This window comes from Melozone crissalis, unplaced genomic scaffold, assembly GCF_028551555.1.
Source record: "Melozone crissalis strain CALT ecotype California unplaced genomic scaffold, PUWL_Pcris_2 ptg000026l_1, whole genome shotgun sequence".
Classification (NCBI taxonomy): Eukaryota; Metazoa; Chordata; class Aves; order Passeriformes; family Passerellidae; genus Melozone; species Melozone crissalis.
The window spans coordinates 6,235,560-6,254,779 of NW_026535804.1; the positions used below are offsets into that span (position 1 = coordinate 6,235,560).

At 40.7% G+C, this 19,220-nt stretch overlaps 2 protein-coding genes across 2 annotated transcripts in view; one reads left to right on the forward strand and one right to left on the reverse strand.

The window, feature by feature from the left end:
- TBCD (tubulin folding cofactor D) overlaps positions 1-19,220 on the forward strand; it is a 120,988-nt gene that overhangs the window by 12,507 nt on the left and 89,261 nt on the right. The window contains exons 9-14 of the mRNA XM_054278608.1: positions 3,958-4,003; positions 6,657-6,789; positions 8,266-8,411; positions 9,334-9,394; positions 9,930-10,004; positions 13,188-13,282. Coding sequence (XP_054134583.1) covers positions 3,958-4,003; positions 6,657-6,789; positions 8,266-8,411; positions 9,334-9,394; positions 9,930-10,004; positions 13,188-13,282 — 556 coding nt within the window. The remainder of the gene's footprint in view (positions 1-3,957; positions 4,004-6,656; positions 6,790-8,265; positions 8,412-9,333; positions 9,395-9,929; positions 10,005-13,187; positions 13,283-19,220) is intronic.
- On the reverse strand, positions 16,478-19,004 carry ZNF750 (zinc finger protein 750). Its single transcript, XM_054278609.1, has 2 exons — positions 17,581-19,004; positions 16,478-17,180 (listed from the first exon to the last, which is right to left on the reverse strand). Exons 1-2 carry the CDS (start codon positions 19,002-19,004, stop codon positions 16,478-16,480), a joined length of 2,127 nt encoding a protein of 708 aa, XP_054134584.1.

Here is a 19,220-nt window from a genome sequence, read left to right on the forward strand (position 1 = left end):
ACCATGAAGCTGTTTCTTTTTCTTGTTGGAGCATAGTACTATCTCAAGCTGCTAAATGTTTTTTACCTTCTGAGTATTTAAAGTCCGTGGGTTTTGGTAATCTCATGATGGAAAGGAGGTACTCTGCCAGCTCTCCATGTGTTAGTGTAAACATTTCAGATGTTCAGCTGATAAATAACTGGGATCACATGAAAGCTGCCATCACTGTGTTGGTGTCTGTCAGTGTTGGTGACATGTTGATGCTCAACACCCAAACACGTGCAGCCCACAGCAGGAATGCTGCTTGTGTGGAGGCACAGTAAGAGCAAGGCCTTTAACTAACCCATTTTACCTTCAGCTGCACACAGAATACATTAAATATTCCCTCCTTCCAAGTGAACTTCAGCTCTGCAGCGTGTTCTCCCTCCCTGCTCCTGGCCCGGAGGCAGGGATGGCTGGTGGCATTCCTGGGCTCTTGTGTGGCTACCAGGGGGTGCTCCAGAGCAGTGCAAGGCATCATTTCCTGCTCTCCCCAGCCAGGCTGGAATTATCCTCCCAGCCCTCCTCTTGGTTACAACCAGAGGGTAGATCCAGACTCGTGTCTCCTGCTCAGCAGGAAGATCCACTCAGTCCCCAGCAGCCAGGCCACCCCTCGTGGTGATTTGTGTAGCTTGGGGAACAAGTCCTGGAGATGATCCCCACTGATAGATCTCCTGCAGGTCGAGCCCAAAGTGGGTTATGCAGACAATTGGCAGGTGTGGTGTCTCTGCTGGGATTATTAAGAAACTGGGCTTTGTTTGCCTTGCCCTGCTCTGTTTCTAAAGCAGAACCAGACTTGACAGTCGTCATTGCTTGCACACCGCTGATTTTCTCTAATTTGTAGGTGGCTTAATTATTTATAAGAGAGGGAGTCACATACTTTTCAACAGTTGAGCAGGTTGGGTAGGTTGCTGTGAGCTCTGTGTCCTCCTTAGAGGAGCCTGTGGCGTGGCTGTGACTGCAGGGATGCTCCGACACGCAGGCTCCTCGTGCTCAGCCCTCTGACACCAAAACGCCTGTGCAGGTGGCAAACCAAGCTTATTAATTGCTTTGTTTGTATCAGATTTTTGGAAATGGTGTGCCTTGGATATTTTTCTTCCTTCAAGGCAGGAAGTTTAAGCTGGGTGCTGTAATGCTGATTTGCTCTTTTGGCTGCTTTTTTTCTCATGATTTTCATTTATCATCGTGAACATTTCATTATTGATATGATCCCTCTAAGTTCCAGATTTACAGTATTTTTCTGGAGGAGTAACTTTGCTGTACATGCCTGACTGTAGCATGTGCTAGAAGAAAACATTTTTTCTGCTTTCCCAAAAAATAGCATTGGTTAAACTATTCTTTTATTTCTGTTGAGAAAAATACATCTATTACACTCAAAAGTTTTAGAGTTTTGGACTTTGGCTTTTGCATGCTTTGACTCATAAATAAGTAATGAACACTTCTCTTCTTGTCTTCTCTACACTCAGAAAAAAACCTCAAAACTGAATTTCCTGCTGTGTTGAATATCTGATGAGTAGTTCTCCACAGTTTGGCTGTTCCTAATTTACCTCTGCAAAATTTTTTTTTAAAATAGCTATTAAACTTCTCTGACACAGAAATATGTGATGTATCAATTGTAGAAACTCCAGGAGCCTCCTCCAAGGTTGTATCTGACGCCCAGTGCACCTCAATGGGTGCAGAAAGAACTTTCTTCCCATTCAGACAATTGGCATTTTCAGCTGTGTTTATTCCTAAACCATTTGGAACATATTTTATTGATCAAAAGTCATGTAAATATTATGGCCCTTTAAAAAATGTCAGTTATTAATTCAAATTAATAATTATTGATTAATTAGCTATGGTGTCCTTTGGGCAATTTTTACTTCTCCTAAAAACTCATATTGATAAAATAAAACATCTTAATGCATATCTCAGTTGATTTATAGCTGTTGCCACAATGATTTTATTACCAAATGTATATTATTAACTACTATGGTAGGAGTAGATGCTCTGTGCTGAAAATAGTTGTTATTTAAGTTTTAGTGAAACTGCTGTAGGGACACAATGTGTGATTCACTTTTTTGTTCAGAAAATAATAAAAATTATGATGAAATTGAATCTGCCAAGGTTGCTGTTGTAAACTGATTCATAGATGTGTGAGGAAAAGCATTTTAAAAAAAATACTGTGCAATATTTGATTTTTTCTCATTTCCTGCCTGTGTGTTGATTGATTCCTTCCATCCCTCTCAGAGGTGGCACCTTCCAGTTGTGTTCCTGAGGGGTCAAGACTTAATTCAGACTTGGACTCAAGGGTGTAAGAACATGTGGAGAAGCTTGGAGAAAGCTGCCAGAATTTGGGGAATGCAGACTGAAATGGGTTATTTTGATGATTCTGTTCCAGCTCCTCAGCAATGTGCTGAGAGCACACACCCAAAAGTGTCCAGGACCATCCCCAAGGATCTCTTCAAAAGCTGTTTCTCTGCATTATCAGTGCTTGAGGAATTACATTGTGCTTTGTTTGAATATGCTTTAATATAATAATAACAAAAATAAAATAATAATAATTTGGAGTAAGCCTGAGTGTGCCTTAAAAAATATTTGCTGTTAAATTAGGCAGAAGAAGGAGTTGTGAGGATGCAGGGAGGGAATTGTGAGGGGGCAGAGAAGGAATTGTGAGGATGGAGGGAAGGAATTGGGAGGCTGCAGGGATGCTGCCCTGTCTCCAGCATCCACAGCAAAGTGTGTGGAGAAACCAGTGATGGGGTTGTAAAGCAGAACACAGGAACAAAGTGATGAAATGAGTTTCTGCATGTTTCAACAAAGAAAAGTTTTAGAGGAGCTCTAGATTTGTTGTACCAAAGATTTGCAGTTCCTCTGACGTATATTTTAGGCTTTTTAGTGCAAGCAGAGTTTTGTTGTATGTCAGTGAGAAATGTTTGTATTTTTTTAACACTGACTTCATATATTGCTAAAAGCTGTGCCAATTTATACATTTAAAAGGATATTTATTTCTGTTGGCTGGGCCTGAGGTAAATTCTATTGCATTGCTTCTTTGTAAAAGTCATTTTTAAGGGAGCCCTCACACTTGCCTGCATTAACCTCTCAAATACTTTGATGTGTAATATGAAATTCCCATATATAGCTGGTAGTAGGGCTGATTTGTGCTCCTGAAATGCAATTTAGTAACAAAGCACAAGGGGCTGGGTACACAGCCCCAGGGTGTTTTTCTTGCCTGCGTTGCTCGCAGCCACGCCTGCAGCGCGGGAGGCGTGTGTGTGTGTTTGGTATGTGTGAGAAAGTGCCTCTTTTCGGGGGAAGTCTGTTCTTGTTTAACTCCCAGGCATATTTATTGAGGAAGATTTTGCTTCTGGTGAAGGACAAACAAGTGCCTGGCCAGGTTTTTGCTGCATGGGGAGCTGAGGAAGCTTTTAATGTGTAACGTGTTCTGTCAGGTGTCAATGGTGCCTTGTCTGGCTGCAGCGCTGGGGTTTAATCTCACTGGGATATTGAGCTGCAGATGAAGTTCCCTGGGCACAGGAATTGCACTTGGCCTGCTGGAGGTGTATTTGCAGGTGTCTGTAGGTGGTTTAGTCTCTCACAAGCAGTGCTTGCACCACACTGAGCTCCTGTGCCCCAGCACTGAGCCTGATGGGTCAGGGACCTGCCCAAAACTGGTGGCCTTTTTCTTTCCTCATTTTTTATTCTGGTTTTTTTTTTTTTTTTAACATTTTAAAATATTTTTTAGGGGTTTTTTTCTCTCTTGAGTGTTTTTTGGCCACCTCAGTCCCCTGAGCAGTTACCAAGAACTGCACCCTGAGACTCCTCCTTTTACGCTGTTTAAATCAGCAAACACTACTGATTATTGTGAGAACATTAAAAACATTTTAGAGCTAAATGCTTGATATATTGTGTTACAGAACTTCTGTATTCTCATGTCTGTGTTCCCTATTTTAATTGTAGGCACAGCTGTTTAAACATGGCAAGAGAGAAGACTGTTTACCATATGGTAAGTTTGTAATAGCCTGGGTTCAGTTTTTCAAGCCATTGCAGTAGAAAAGGGAAAGGAAGATTAACCTGGTGACAAGTGGTTCTGTAATGAGTAAAATCCAGAGGGATAAAGCAGGAAAAATGAGGGCAGCAAAAGCAGAAATGACAGTGAGGGAGGAGCAGATGCCACCAGGGAATGTTGTGTTGGGGCAGCACATCAGAGGCTTTGGCAGGTGATCACACTGGCCATTGCTGTAATGCAGGAGCTAAACACAGAACACAGAAACTGTTAGATGTGGAAAATATTTGTTTGAAATTCAGTTAAGCATAGACTGGTTTTGTATATTACTGCTGGAAGTTTTGCAGAGACTCTTCAAGTTTTAATGCAAACATAGGATTTCAAAAAACCCAAGTTTTAAGAACCAGTTGTGTACAGGACACAGCTGGAGTCATGTTGGGATAATTTTGGAATAAGAGAAGTTTTTTAGTAAAAAGAGATTATATTGGGTGCAATTGGGGATAGAAAGGAAGAGAAAAAGAGAGTATGGAAGTTTCTGAACAGTGTAGCTGCATTTTGGCATTATGTTTGTCTTGGGATGAATGTTGAAATAGGATCAGAACTGACTGCAGTGGGATCTTGCACCTTATTGATAGCAATAAGGGGAGGCAGGGAAAGGTGGTGGCTAGTTCCAAAACACTGCAAAAGGCCTGGCCAGTTTTGTGGGGCTTATCCAAGTACCAGAAACGGGGTTTGGGCCATTCACAGGAGCCATTCAGGGATATAAACTCACTGTAGAGTGTTTGTGATTTCAGTCATGTAATTATTTTGGCCCAGAGAAGAAGCTTTTTAGTTCTGGTGCTGGAAAGTGTCATTCTCCCAGTTCCTAAGGCTGAGATGCAGACACTTCCTTAGAAAATGCCTGAGAGATGGGTAATGATGGAGATTAGATAGTGGAATGACACAGGTGCAAATCCTGGGAATGCCATTGCACAGGAACAGCAGAATCCACTGGGGAAGGCTGCCAGAGAAGCAGAAAAATAAACAGGCTGGGAAAATTAGAGTGCAACAGAAAACGACAGAATTTAGAAAATACCACAGTATTTTCTATACCACACATACAACACAGTATGGAAGGAGCATATTGAGCTCACAGCATTAGCCCTGCTGGTAAAATCAGAAACTTTGGCTCATGGCATAGAAAGAACAGTGAGTTGTGAGACTGGTAATAACAGGAAAATCAGGGGCATATCAATGAGTGAATTTACCCTAGAAAATCTAGAATGGTCACAGCTGAGAAGCAGATATTTAGATGGGAACTGTTCAGAATAAGAAATGTGAGAGACAAAAAATATCTAAGATTTTTAATTATAACAGATCTGAGGATGAAATAAAAAAAAAAATAGGCAAATGTTAAAGCAAGATCCTGTTTGAAGTCACTTGTGACATAGAAGTTGAATTAAAAACAAACACTAGCCCTGCAGTAATTTACATGAGTCTGTAGATATTTTAGTGATTCAAGAGCTGGCAGGACTTGGAAGAGGCCTTTATTTATATATTCCTTATTTATTTTCTGTCTGTGAATGATGATGTTTCTGCAGCCTATTCTTCCTAAACTATCAGTCAGTTGGGCTTTTATAACAGCAAAAAATCCAGATTGCTGGAAGGTATTGAAGTAATAATAATCATCGCTGGCTTGTTGTCTGCATGGATTGTTTCATTTGTAATTTCAGTACATCAAGATGCATCACCACTCTTTTTAAAGACTTGAGCAGATTTATAAGTCATGTCTTACAGTGTCTCAGACTTTGAAATAATTGCATTTTCTTTGATGTCTTTGTGTTTTGGAAGCCCTGATAGGAGGCTGGGGAAGGAGGTTGCAGAGGATTTGGCTGCTGTGGTTCCATCTGAGCAGGGCAGTTGGAAGCCCAGTGGCTCTTTCAGAGCCTGAGTCATTAGTCTCTATTAGCTAATGGTCAGCTTCTGAAGAATTCTTTTCACCCTAATGAAACTGCAAAAGGGCTTTTTTATTTGTAACAGCTTCCTTGTGAAAATTTTGAATCTTGGAACTTTATCCTCATTAACCCAAGATTCTCCTTTCTCTGTTTTTTTTTACTTGCTGGACAAATAACTTTGTTACCTTTGATGTGCCCAAATGAGAGGTTTTGTGGCTGATTGTTTACACATCCACAGTGTTTCTCATGTGTAAATGTTTCTGGCCATCCATCATCATAAAAATTTCAGTGTCAGGATTCGGTGCTGCCTGAAAATACTAAATGAGGAAAGGGAAAGCTTCTTTAGTGTGCAGGAGATTTTCTGAGTAAAAGAATTACATTTTCCAGCTTTTGATTCTGTTAGATCACTGAAAATTCTTAGACCCTGAAAGACTCTTGGTTTTGTTGTTTCCAAAAAACAGAGACATAAACACTCAGAGAATGTAGATTATAATTTTCATAATCAAAACTGATCCTTAAAGCCATCTCCCTGTTTGGGCAGTGAAGGATTTTGCAGCTGTTTGACCAATGTCATCTCCCACAAAGTAGTAACGGGGCATTTGTGTTTCAGTAGTGCCTTTAAAAATCTAAATCTCCTAAAAAACATTCAAAGCTTTCAGATGTTCATACCAATGTGTTTTTAAAAGCTGTTTTTCTGGTGTGTTTGTTTTCTTTTACAGCTGCTACTGTTCTGGAGTGTCTGGATAGCTGCAAGCTGTCAGAAAGCAATCAGATGGTTCTGCGCAAGCTGGGCATGAAACTGGTCCAGAGGCTTGGGCTGACATTTGTGAAACCAAAGGTAGCAAAGTGGAGGTCAGTTTAAAGCTGGAAAGTTCAAAAAAAAAAAAAAAAGAAAATCCTTAAATAAAACCCACTACAAATACATAAATCCATACATTTGCCCCTCTTAACATTCCCTTAAAGAAAAAGAAATCCCTGTGGGAACGAACATTATTCTTGATTTGCATTATTTGGGAAAAGGAGGATTCTTTCACTGTATTTAGTTTCCTGTATTTTTTTTCAATTTTGATACCTAAGTGAGTGCTGGGACAGGCCAGATCTGACTTTGCACGTTGCACAAGCAGAAGCCTGTTCCTATATAATGCATAACTCACTAAATATGGGAAGACCTTTGTTCCTGAAGCTGATTTAGTACAATTTTGTAAGAGTGAACATAACTTTTTCCATTACCTGGTCCTACCCTGATTCGATAGAAAGTTCACAGGGGAAAAGTGGTTTGCAATCCTGCTCTGGTTTTGCATATTAGTCAGGTTTTGGTGTCTGGTTTTACCTAGTGCCAGAGGGCAAACTCTTTTTTAGATTTCTAGCACTGATATTTTAAAATTGCAGGCTCCCTTGGTGACTATTTTTATTGTATTTATTTTACTGGCTTTTGAGAACATCCTTAGGCATAGAAAATTCTTTTTAGGTGGAGAATGTACCTTGCCCCATGGCAAAAGTCAGTTTAGCATGTAAAGTCTATCTTTTGTAAGAATGCATCTACACCACGGGCTAAATATTTGAGTACAGCTTGGTCAGAAAGTACTAAGCTGGCTTTGAGATTTAAAAGGCAATTGTTAATAAGATGATTTTATTAATTTTTTAATATTTTTTTTCGGTTTTGGAGAGACTTTTGGGGCCTGGGAATTTTGTCTCTCTTTGTTGTTAGCAGTGGAAAATAGGTTATAGTGAAACAGGAAAGGGAGGGATAATGAAAAGGAACTATTTGAATAGTCTGGCTCTTCTCACCTTGGAAAACAGACAAGTGGGTCAGGAGCAAGGAGAATGGGATATTTCTCCCTTTCCTTTAAAGCAGCACTGGAGAGCTGGGACTTGGGAGGGTGTAGGAGATGGCAGACAGACTGTGGCAGTGTGTCCCTGCTGCAGCTGGGTGTTAAATCAGGAATCACTGGAGCTGTGTTTGCTCACCCTGAGAGATGCAGGAAGGTGGCAGACAGGCTTTGTGGCAGTGTGAGTATTAAATCGGGAATCACTGGAACTGTGTTTGCTCACACTGGGAGGTGTAGGAGATGGCAGACAGACTGTGGCAGTGTGTCCCTGCTGCAGCTGGGTATTAAATCAGGAATCACTGGAGCTGTGTTTGCTCACACTGGGAGATGCAGGAGATGGCAGACAGACTGTGGCAGTGTCCCTGCTGCAGCTGGATGTTAAATCAGGAATCACTGTAGCTGTGTTTGTCACCCTGTGATGTGTAGGAAGGTGGCAGACAGACTTTGTGGCAGTGTGGGTATTAAATCAGGAATCACTGGAGCTGTGTTTGCTCTGCAGGTACCAGCGTGGCTGTCGCTCCCTGGCTGCCAACCTGCAGGCTCAGGGTGCTGCTGTGCAGAACCAGAAGAGAGAAGTTTCTCCTGCTGAAGCTGATGACGATGATGAGGAATATGACATTCCAGCAGAGATTGAAAATGTTGTAGGTGTGTTAAAGCTGGAGAGAAGTTGTTACAATGCTGCTGTTGCATTATGCCCCTTTCTCATAAATTAAAATTTTAAATTTATATACAAATACAAAATTTATATACAAATACATACTGTATAAGCCTTCTATTAAACTTTAAAAATTCTCTACAAATCCATTTCTCACATACTGCAAATTAAACACATTGGAAAACGATCTGCTTGGGCCTAAAAAAGTAATGTGGGTATTTGTGCTGGTGTGAACAGCTGGAAAGACTCTAAAACTTCAGCCTGTGCAGCTGATTGAAATAGGTGATATTTTGTCAAATGGGTTGGATTTCAGCATCTCAATCAGAAACTCAGTACTGGAGTATTTGTTGTGCAGTTGGCCATTGAGTTATAAACACACTGAAATATATTTAACCAATTTTATCCAGTTATATAAAAGAGATGCCCTGAGCCTTTTATGAATGAATTAAAATTTATAATGAAATACACAACAAAGTGTGTCACAGGAAAGCTGAAGAATTATGGTTTAATTTTTAGACTGTAGCAGTATCAAAGGAACAGCATTTGTTTGTTAATATGCAGTTGTACTGCATGTCCTCTGCAATCTGGCTGGTGGATATTCTGTAAATAAATAGGCAAAAATTGCATCAGAAGACTTTTATAACTGAATAAACTAATTAACTTCTGCAAAAAGCACCATGGCCTTCATTTTGAATCTTTTACAGCACTTAAAATTTCAATCTTTTTCCATAAACCATTTTGACATATTTTCTTGGCTTTGAATTTCAAGTCATAATTATGTGAAAATAGAATAAATCTAGATACAATACAAAGATTTTTATACAATGAGGCAAATGAAATTTGAACATCTTAAGAATTTTTCTGTTGTTAAATAAGAATAATCTGTTTTTTTTTAAATTAAATTATTTGCAGAACAATTGTTGGTTGGCCTGAAAGACAAAGACACCATTGTCAGGTGGTCTGCAGCCAAAGGGTGAGTTTGTTATGGTGATTGTAAACAATGCATATAAACAATATATAACATGTAAAGAATATATTTCTGTCTTGTTATATAGAAATGTAGTGTAATCCATGACTGATAATTTGGGTGTATTGCCAATATTTGCTATTACTGCAAATGGCTTTAGCACAGCCTGTGGTGGGTGGGTGCACAGACACTTCTGTCTCTATTGCTGATGAAAACTCAGGTCAGTTTTTAGGGAATTTCAGGTGGGTTTGGAAATAGATGTTCTGGGTAAGACAAGATTTGAAGGGTGCAAAGAAACATTTCTTCAAAATGCTTTTTTTCTCTTTCTCTTTTAAAATGCATTTCTGTAGAGGGTTCACTGCTGTGTATATTTTTTTAAAGTTGGAGATTGTTGTTTAAGGGTATCAGTCTTAGGGCAGTGGGGTAGCATCCTGAAGTCAGGAAGATTCCAGTAACTAATTTTTTTCTTACAATTTACCAGTCAACTGTAGTACTAATGATCCATTGTATCTTTCTTTCTTTTTTTTTTTTTCTTCTGTAGAATTGGTAGAATAACTGGAAGACTTCCAAAAGAATTAGCAGATGATGTGATTGGGTCTCTGTTGGACTGTTTTAGGTAAAAATCTTATTTCACACTCTACACACATCTGAAGCATGTCTGCTTGTGGAACAGGGGGACAACAGTTAGGAAGAAAGGTCTAAAAATCTGTAAATTTTCTTGCTGTCCTTCTCTTAGATTTCAAAATCTTTGAAGGCACAGATGGGCAAAGGGTATTCAATAAAGAAATTATTTCTGATCCATCCTCATGACCCCATACTAAGGTAATGTGCAGGGAGTGAAGTTAATCTTAAGATAAATTTAAAAAAGGCTCATTAACTTGCTACTTTAGAGATTCCTGGTGTACTCAAGCTCATGGCTTGAGTTTAGTGTCCATCCTCAGAAACCCAGCAGACCTGGAAATGATGTTCTCAGGTTCACCAGAGGTGAGAAACAATCTCTGTGTGAGGGGAGGCTGAAACATGTAGCGAGAGTGAGGAATAAATAGGGTATAAATAGAGATTTATGCACGTGGGAGTGGTGTGGATGTGGTTGCCCTCTAGGATTTGTGTTACTGCAAGCAAACTCAAGCATCAGGTGGCAGGTTTGGAATAAAGACAGAGGGTGTTATTCAGTTTTTACAGTTAAACTGTAAAAGCTTCTTGCCATAGGACCTTGTGGATACTGAGAATATTTACCTGAACAAAAAGTGTGCTGCTTGTCTGCAAGCTTCTCCATGATCTGCCAGAGTTTGGAAGGGTTTGCAGAGTGAATGTGCTGGTTTTAGACTCTGGCTAAGGGATCTGCTCTTGGCTCTGTCAGAGAGGATTTGGGGCCACCCAGAGCTGTGGGATGCTCTTTTGGTGCACTTTAGTGTTGGATGTCTTGGCTTTACATTCCTGTAGAGCATGTAAAGTCATTAAACAAAAAATTCAACAAGTATCATGTGCTTTTGTTTAATACCAAATTGCTCATCACAGCTGCATTGAGTACCTGAAATCTAAATGAGTGGTTTAGGGCAAACCATAAAAAAACCAAAAATAACAAAAAGAGTTTCTTTATTGGCAAGAAATGCTGGTCATGAGCAGTTTGTCACTCACATGTCCCTAGTTTTAAAAAGTATTTTCACATTGGTTGTGAGTACAAATAAAGGATGCCAGCTCAAAGGATAACACATAGAAAAAAAAGAAGGTATAAAGTCTGAAAGACTTGCAAGGAAAGTATCCACTCAGATGATCCCTCACTGTGTTACTGTGATTAATTTAAGAGGTGCTGCTGATCTCAATTATCCCTGGAGCTTCAAAGACCTGTGCTCGCTGTGTTTTCTTTCCTTGTTTTTCAAGTCATAGGGATGAGTAATTCAACTAGTAATTGAGTGACCTGCTTTCTTCAGAAACACCTGGGAACAAATGTAGGCAAGGACAGAGGGAGCCTCTGTTGGAGTCTTTGCACTAAATATTGAGTGACCAAAACAGGAATAAAGCAGCTGCTCATCAGAGGCACTCTGTGGTACCTCTTGGGATGAGAAGAAAGGATTTGTTCTATATAGACATATCAAAAGACAAGAGTCAGGGAAGAAATGAGTGATTTTTCACAGTGTAGTGAGATTGTCAGCACAGTTCCACTGAGATATGAGCCTTGTGTTGTTCAGCATACACATAAAGAATCCTGGAAAAAAGGGGAATGAGGGGCTGAGCAAACCAGCTGATACTTCAAGTTGATTTAATATAGTGAGAGCTTAAAGTGGCAGGAAGGAAAGTGTTACAGAAGCCCAGGTGAAGCACTAGGACAATAAATGTCATGTAAAATATAATGTCTAATGCATGCAAACTGATGTACTTGGGGCAAAACGCTGCTCACTGTCAAAGCCCTGGAAGCCACTGATGTGTCAGAGTGTCAGGGGAGCACTCAGCAGCTGGCAGGGAAAACAAGAGAAATGTCGGAAATGATGAGGAAAGGAGGAGATCAAACTAAATCCCTGAGAAGTGCTTTAGCTGATGGGGTTTTTTACAGGTGGGAAGGAGAAGTGGAGGGGTGGGATTTGCTGATCTCCACAGTAAATAGGCCAGAAGGAGGGAGAGGAGAGGCTGTTCACCATTCACTCTCCCTGGTGCCAGAGCAGGGAAGCAGCAGGAAGTGCATTTCCACACAATTGTAATTAACCAGTGGAAGTCATTGCCACGGGATGTTATGGGAGCCAAAAGTGTAAAGGGAATTCAAAAAGGGATTATCCAAATTAATGGAAGAGAGTCCCTTCAGAGGTTATTAAATAATGAATCTGGCTCCAGCCTCTGGTTGAGCTGTCTGTGCTGCTGATTGCCAAAGCCAGGGGGGCAAGAAGGGGATGGGGGTCCTGCTTTTCTTTGCTGAGCACCTGCTCTCAGAGCTGCAATTCAGAGATGGTCTTGGGAGAAATGAAGCTTGGATATGACCTAGCCTGGCTGTCCAGTGTTTTCTTCTCAGATTCCTACTCTTAGTGTAATACAGAATGAATTCTGATTTAATCCTTCAGCATGCCACCTTTCCTCTTTTCACTCCATTATCTGCCAGCCCACTAAAAATTATTTACCATTTGGGGTTTTCTTCTCAGATTCCTATTCCTAGTGTGATACTGAATGAACTCTGTTCAGATTTAATCCTGCAGCATGCCACCTTTCCTCTTTTCACTCCATAATCTCGAGATTATTAATAATCTCCATTAACAGTGCAGCCCACTAAAAATTATTTACCATTTGGGGTTTTTTGCTGTGTTCACTGCAAGTTTCTCTGGTTTGTGTTTTCTAAAGGTGGATAAAAACCACTGTTTGCTTACTTCATAAACTCTTGTAATGGGTTTGCTGGGAGTTGCCATTTGAACCTCTTCTGCAAGTTAAGGGCTGCATTTGGCACTAAACTCATTAATTAGTTTAGGTATGTTCTGTAAATCTTTTGCCCATGTACTGGGAAGTTGCTTTCCTTTTTTCTATGAATTTCAGGTATTGAATCTTCTGTACTGAGTTACATTTATAGTCATAAATGAGAGTTACATTTATAGTCATAAATGAGTTTTTTGCTTATTTAATCATATTTATAGCACTGTTTATGTTGCATAAACAGGAAGGAAAACATGTTCAACTTCTATTTTACAAGTCCAGTGGCATCAACAACACAGCAAGAACATGCTGGTTTGGATTAGGGATCTTTTAAAATGTTAGGAATTCACTGTAAGAAATGAAATCCTGAGAGAAGGGCCAGTTTTAACAAAACTTGTCCTGACTTTAGTTTCCAGGAAACAGACAACGCGTGGCACGGGGGGTGCCTGGCCCTGGCTGAGCTGGGCAGGAGAGGATTGCTGCTCCCTTCCCGAATCCCTGATGGTGAGTTGGACCTGCTGACTGTAAGTGCATGAAATAATTTAATAATTTATATTATTAGGCACCAAATGTGTGGCAATAGGCTGGGATTTGCTGATGTGTGAGTGCTGGGTGATGACTGAACCACTGAGTTCTACAGTAAAACATTTGCCCATGGGGATATTTAAGTACTTCTGTCTAAAGCATTGGCTTGGGTGTGCCTTTTTTTATACTTAATAAATATTTCTTTCCAAAATGGAATTAATTTCTTGGGGTTTTCTTCTTTCTTCTTCCCTCCCATGTTTCTTTGTACACTTGTATAAAACAATTCTACATGTCTCCATATTGTGTCAGTGTCATTATTTAAGCAGAATATATTAAATAATTGATGACTAACTTGCACTTTAAAGCCAGTAGCTTCTGCAGTTTGTTTATGGTTAAATTTCAAAGGCCAGTTTCATGTAATTTATACATGAACTGTTTATGTTTTAAATGGGTTTTTGAAACAGCAGGATGGAAAGAAAAAGAACAGGGCAGAGGAATTGTTTCTTTGTGTGTTCTGTAGTTATCAACATACATTGAATAACAGAGATATTAATGTAATTTTGGTCAATGCCATACACAGTGGGAATGACAGAAGCACAGTGTAGCAGCTGACATCCACCCTTGGGTGCTTTTACAGCAGTGACTTGTTCTAGATGGTTCTTTGGGTCCCATCTGGTGCTTCTGTGTTGAACAGAGAATTGAACACTAAATTTAAAAAATATTTCAAAGTAAGTCAGGGTGCTAAATCCTTTCTAGTTTGAAGATGTGCTGTAAAATATGACATTTAATACAGTTTATTACTCTGTCTTCCTGGAAGGAGTTCATATCCATTCTAGCATCTGCTGCATGTGAGAAAGTTTGTGCAGTGAGCCTTCAGTTGGTTTCCCCTTTTTTCATTACTTTTGCCCTTCCATGATGAAGGTGAAACAGTTAAAAACCTTCTAGCTGAGGAATCATGAAAGGGAAATCCTCCAAAGGTAAATCTGTACTTCAGTTCTGACAAAACCAGAACTGTCCACCTCTGTCAGGGAATCTGGATAACCTCATGACAGATTTTTATTTAATTTGAAGAAGACAGATCAGAACAGCACTGGAGCTGGCTTTTATAAATAATATTTGTATGGAAATGGGGAAGAATAAATCCTTGAATTGTATGGAAGAAACACCAAAAAGTTTTTTTCCATTCACTTTAAAGAAATTCAAATTACCAAGTAAAGAGATACATGAGATATTTTTTTCAAATTGTGGATAATAGTATCTGAAGCTTTCTGCTCTCAGAGGTGAGTGAGGCACATAACCTAAAGTAGTGTGAAGGGTGGCAGTGGTGACACATGACTCTGTAATTTCATGTGTGGAAATTAGGGGTTTAGCAGCATCTGACCCTAAGGTTGAAGCTTTAATCTTGGACTGGAAAGCGCATGCTGATGTACAGCTCAGTACCTCACACTGACTTATGCCCTGCTGTGGGCATTTCAGTTAATCTGCCTTCTTCTTTTACTGCATTCCCTTTTTTCAAACTCACATTGATATTTTTGCCTTTTGATAATGTGAGATAAGCTTTTCTCTATGAAGGATTAAATTAAAGATCAGTGTATCTCTTTTTGTTCCTTACCTCAGAAACTGAAGTTCTGTCATTTACTATTTCATTACTAAACTTGTTACAATGCTCTGTCTGAGTTGTTGGCTCAAAGCAGCACAGCACAAAACATGAATTAAAAAAATTCTGGGAATTCTGCATTATGTTCAATGCAACTCCACTTCCTTGAGTAGGTTTACACCTATTAGTGATGTTCAGGCAGGTGAGGATGCCTCTAACCTGAGTAATGATCAGTGAGAAATGTATACTTGTGGTTTTATGGGAATAATGCTTGTTCTGAGTTTGTTCTCCTTACACTCTGCAAATTTACACAGCCTTATTTTAGCTGAACTTTTGCAGCAGTTTGGACAAGCTGGACAGCAGCTTTAAGACAGAGGGATTTCTGAACTTCATTATTTGGAATTAAAAGTATGGATGAATTAACCTGCATAGTGAATTTCCATCACTGAAGAAAGCTTCTTTTGTTTAGAATTGATTTGATCCCAAAATTCTGCTTGCCAATTGAAAATTTAACTAGCAACTTCTTGCTAGCTGTTCTTCAGGACAGATAGTGTAGTAAATGTATTTGTGTTCATTAATGACTTTCCATATATTGTAAGTACAGATCACAAGATTTATTTGAAAAATTGCCAGTTTATATACACAGATGTAGAAGTAGGAAATAGTTTTATGGCTGTATGTAGAAGGACACAGAAACTGATAGTGAGTGATAACACATGCACTGAAACAAGACCTTCACCAGGAGAGTTTGCCTCAGATGAAATAAATTATATAAATAACATTTTAGGCCTGGAGTTTGAAGGCTGCCCAGTGTCTGTCTAACCTCAGCAAAGCAGGCACCTGGATTGCTTAGTTCTTCATATTTTCAGTGTTGTTTTCATAGCCATTTACTTAAGGTTGTACATAAACTGCAGTTAATAAACCTGTGCAGGCTTTCTTTGGTTTGATTTGCATCTTGGTCTCAGTCAGTGTGAGAAGAGGTTGCTTACACAGGGTTTGGGGCAGTTTATTTCAAGTGGCCTCTGCCTCTGAGTAACTAAATTTGGGCTGTTGTTCTCTCTTAGGGCAGAATGGCAAAGTGCATCCATACACAGAGCAGTTTTTACAGTATATTCTAAAAAGCCAGTTTTAATCTTAAGCTTGTTTAAACTACTGCACAGGGACATAAAAAGGTTTTCAAAGGGAAAAAAAAAGACCCAAAACCTCCCCTACTAGATGAAGTTAAGGCTGGAAAAAGACTATGACAGTATGTTATTGAGCAATATTGTTTCTAGGGCTTAAATGTCTTTTAAGAAAAGAAGTTGTAAAAGTTATTTTACATCATACAATTGCAAAAACCCCTTGAAGATTCATCTAATTTACTTTGGCTTTAGTAACGAATGCAAAAATTCACTCATCAAAACCTGAGCTTGTACAAGGCAAAGTTCAATTACTTAAAAATATTAATATAAAATTATGAACATTATTTACAATGGAGAGATTAAATGTATCTTGTCATGGGCCAAGCCCCAGGAATGAGGGTTTGTAGAAATTTCACGATGATGCTGGTAACCAGAACCTCACTGGAAGGAGGAGAATTAGGACACTCTTGTTCTCTTCCTTAAAGTGAAGACTCTGCTGCAGTCATTGGGCCTGACCCTCTTAGCACCTTGCTGGGATTTTGTGGACTCTTTTTGGTTTGTCCTTTTTTGTCCTTTCCCCTTTGGGTTGCACTGAGCATCCTGAGCATCGGCTGCGGGTTCTGCGGGCGCGCCGTGCCCGTCCTGCGCGCCGTGCCCGTCGCCGTCCAGCCGCGCAGCACCGGGGCTGTAGGCAGCCAGCTGGCACAGGGCCACGGCTGCTGTCTGCTTCTGCTCATCACAGCTCTCCATGAGCCCCAAGTCTGCAGCCTCACCACGCTGGGCTGCCAAGGGTTTGTCACAGGCACTGCTGCTGGGGGGCTTGGGGACGCAGGGCTCCGCTCCGGAGCTCTCCTTCCCGGCGTTGGGAGCGGTGGTGTTGTCGTGGGATGGGCTGTGGAAGGATGTTTTCAGGCTGGATGTGTTACAGGAATCCTTCACTGAGAGGTTCAGGGGCATGTCCTGCATTTCCAGGAAGCTCTGCCTGTCAGTTTTGGATGGGGTTTTGTACATGTGCTCATGAGTAGGTCCTGCGCTTGTGTCGGGCTTTTTTGAAAGATTGAGGGGACCTATCCCTGTGTCTTCCTCCGTGTTGGACAGGGAGCCTGCGTTGTTCTGGCCATCGGCCTGTGTGTGTGAGTCTTCATCAGTGACATTGATGCTGGAAGAAACAAGGAGAAAAGAGAATTCACTATAAATTGCTCTTTTAAACTGGGGCTGAGGAAGTGGGCAGGAAGAGGGAAAAATATACACTTCTAGGCTAGAAATCTGACAATTCTGTTGTTTCTCCTTTAAATCCCCAAATCCCTTTCACCATCACTGTAATGGAAGTAATTCTCTGAAGTACTCAAGTACTTTGGAAGTACAAAAACACAGTGGAAATTGGTGGTACATTTAAGGAGAATGAACAGTCTGTTCACTGTAGCACCTGTATGCTTTGCACAGTTAGTACAGAACAGATTAACTCACTGCTGTAAATCTAAATATAAACAAGCATTGCATGAAATGTGCCCATCTGTCTTTGTGTAAACCTGACAAGGATTTGCAAAGTGTTATTTTACCTGTTAGGTGAATCCCCTCTGTCCTGCTGTGCCTGCACTCCTTGAAGGGAAGATGCTTGGTCCGTGCTTTTTCTCACAGGTCTGAAGGCTGTGAAGTTTTCTTCTGATTGGTCATACTTGCCCAGGGATGTGGATGATGACTTGTTGGAGAGGTCAAACAAACCCTCACACGTGTGGCTTGTCTGGGTGAAGTTGGTGGGGCTGGGTCTGCCAGGGGAGCCTGTTGCTGCACTTCCTGCAAGAGGGCTCATTTTGGCATTCTCTCTTTCATTTTGGTCATCCTTAGCGTTACCTTTGGCATGCAATAATGTCATTTCCTTTTCATAATCTGCTTGTTTTTTATGTGAACTTAGAGGGTATTGTTGGGAAGGGCTTAAGGAGGCTGGATACAGCAAGGTGGTTTCCTCCATCAGATGAGAGTTTTGATCCCTGTTAATACCAGCTACGTGTGAAAATCTGTAAAACGGAGGATCTGTTGGCCTACAAAATCCATATGGTATTGGTGGAGTGGAGTGGTACTGTTGGAACAATCGATAGTGTTCATATGCTGATGGATTTAGGGGTTTTGGAAGTGGCCCAGGGTGGGGAAGAAAATGTCTTTGATCTTGTGTTCCATAGACAGAGAGAGCAGAGCTTTCACACTCTGAGCTACCTGGGAGCAGGTAAGGTGTGTAGATAGCAAGCCGGTGCTCGTAGAAATGGGGTGAGTACTCAGGAATCATTGGTTGCATGTAGGGTGAAATGGAACCAAAGCCTTTCGTGGGAGCAACTTTATGTGGAAATTCTGGGAGGAAAGAACCTGCCTTCCACGGGTGAGCTGGTGCATGAAACGCAGACTTGGTGTGAAAAGGAGAACTTTTGTTAGAGAGGGAGAGGATTTCAGATGCCTCAGTGATTTCTGGGCCTTTGCTGTCTCGGTGTTCTCCAACGGGAACGAAGGCTGAGGGCCTGACCATGCCCTCCATGAGGGGCTGCACGCTGATGGCACCTTCTGCTGCAGAGCTGCCAGGGCTTAATTCCTTCGGGATCGCAGGTTTCTGTCCTTGAATTGCAGCATTTGTTGCTTGGTTTTGTAACTCAACGTTTTCCTTGGCATCTTCTTTTGTAAAAGGATATTGAGGCTTTGAATCGAGGCTTGACAGTCCGTTTGTGACAGATTTAGAAGAAGTTGGTTTGACAGTAGATTCCAGCTGGTTGATCTGTTTGGGCTCCAGGGAGCTGCCCTTTGGACACTTGATGACACGATCCTGCTCTGACACCAAAGTGATGGAGTTCTTGCAGAGGCCATACTTCATGTGGTTAAAGAGATGGGATTTCTCATTGCAAGTGAAGGGGCACTGGAAGCACTTGTACTTGAATGGCTTTCCTGGTGGTCTTGGGATGTAATGAGGCTTCTTGGGTTTACGTTCTTTGAGGAGACTCATTCTTTTTTCTGCTTTAAACAATTAAATGTAATGGTTCTTTATAAAAACTTTCTTGTGGTTGGCTTCCCTCGGTTGTAGCCTCGTGATGTTTCCGGTTTTTCAGGTTTCTAGAATCCTTCTTCCCAGGTGAGGAGAAGCAGCCAGCTCCTGTGGTGTCTCAGGGAGGAGGGTGCCGGAAAACAAGGCTTTCACCACTGGTAGTGCAGGAACTGAAAC

Bases quoted from the DNA above. Each gene is read 5' to 3' on its own strand.
- ZNF750 (XM_054278609.1), bottom strand. From the start codon at position 19,004: ATGAGTCTCCTCAAAGAACGTAAACCCAAGAAGCCTCATTACATCCCA. The intron at 17,181-17,580 runs GTAAAATAACAC...TGTTTCTTCCAG, and splicing joins AGAGGGGATTCACCTAACAG to CATCAATGTCACTGATGAAG.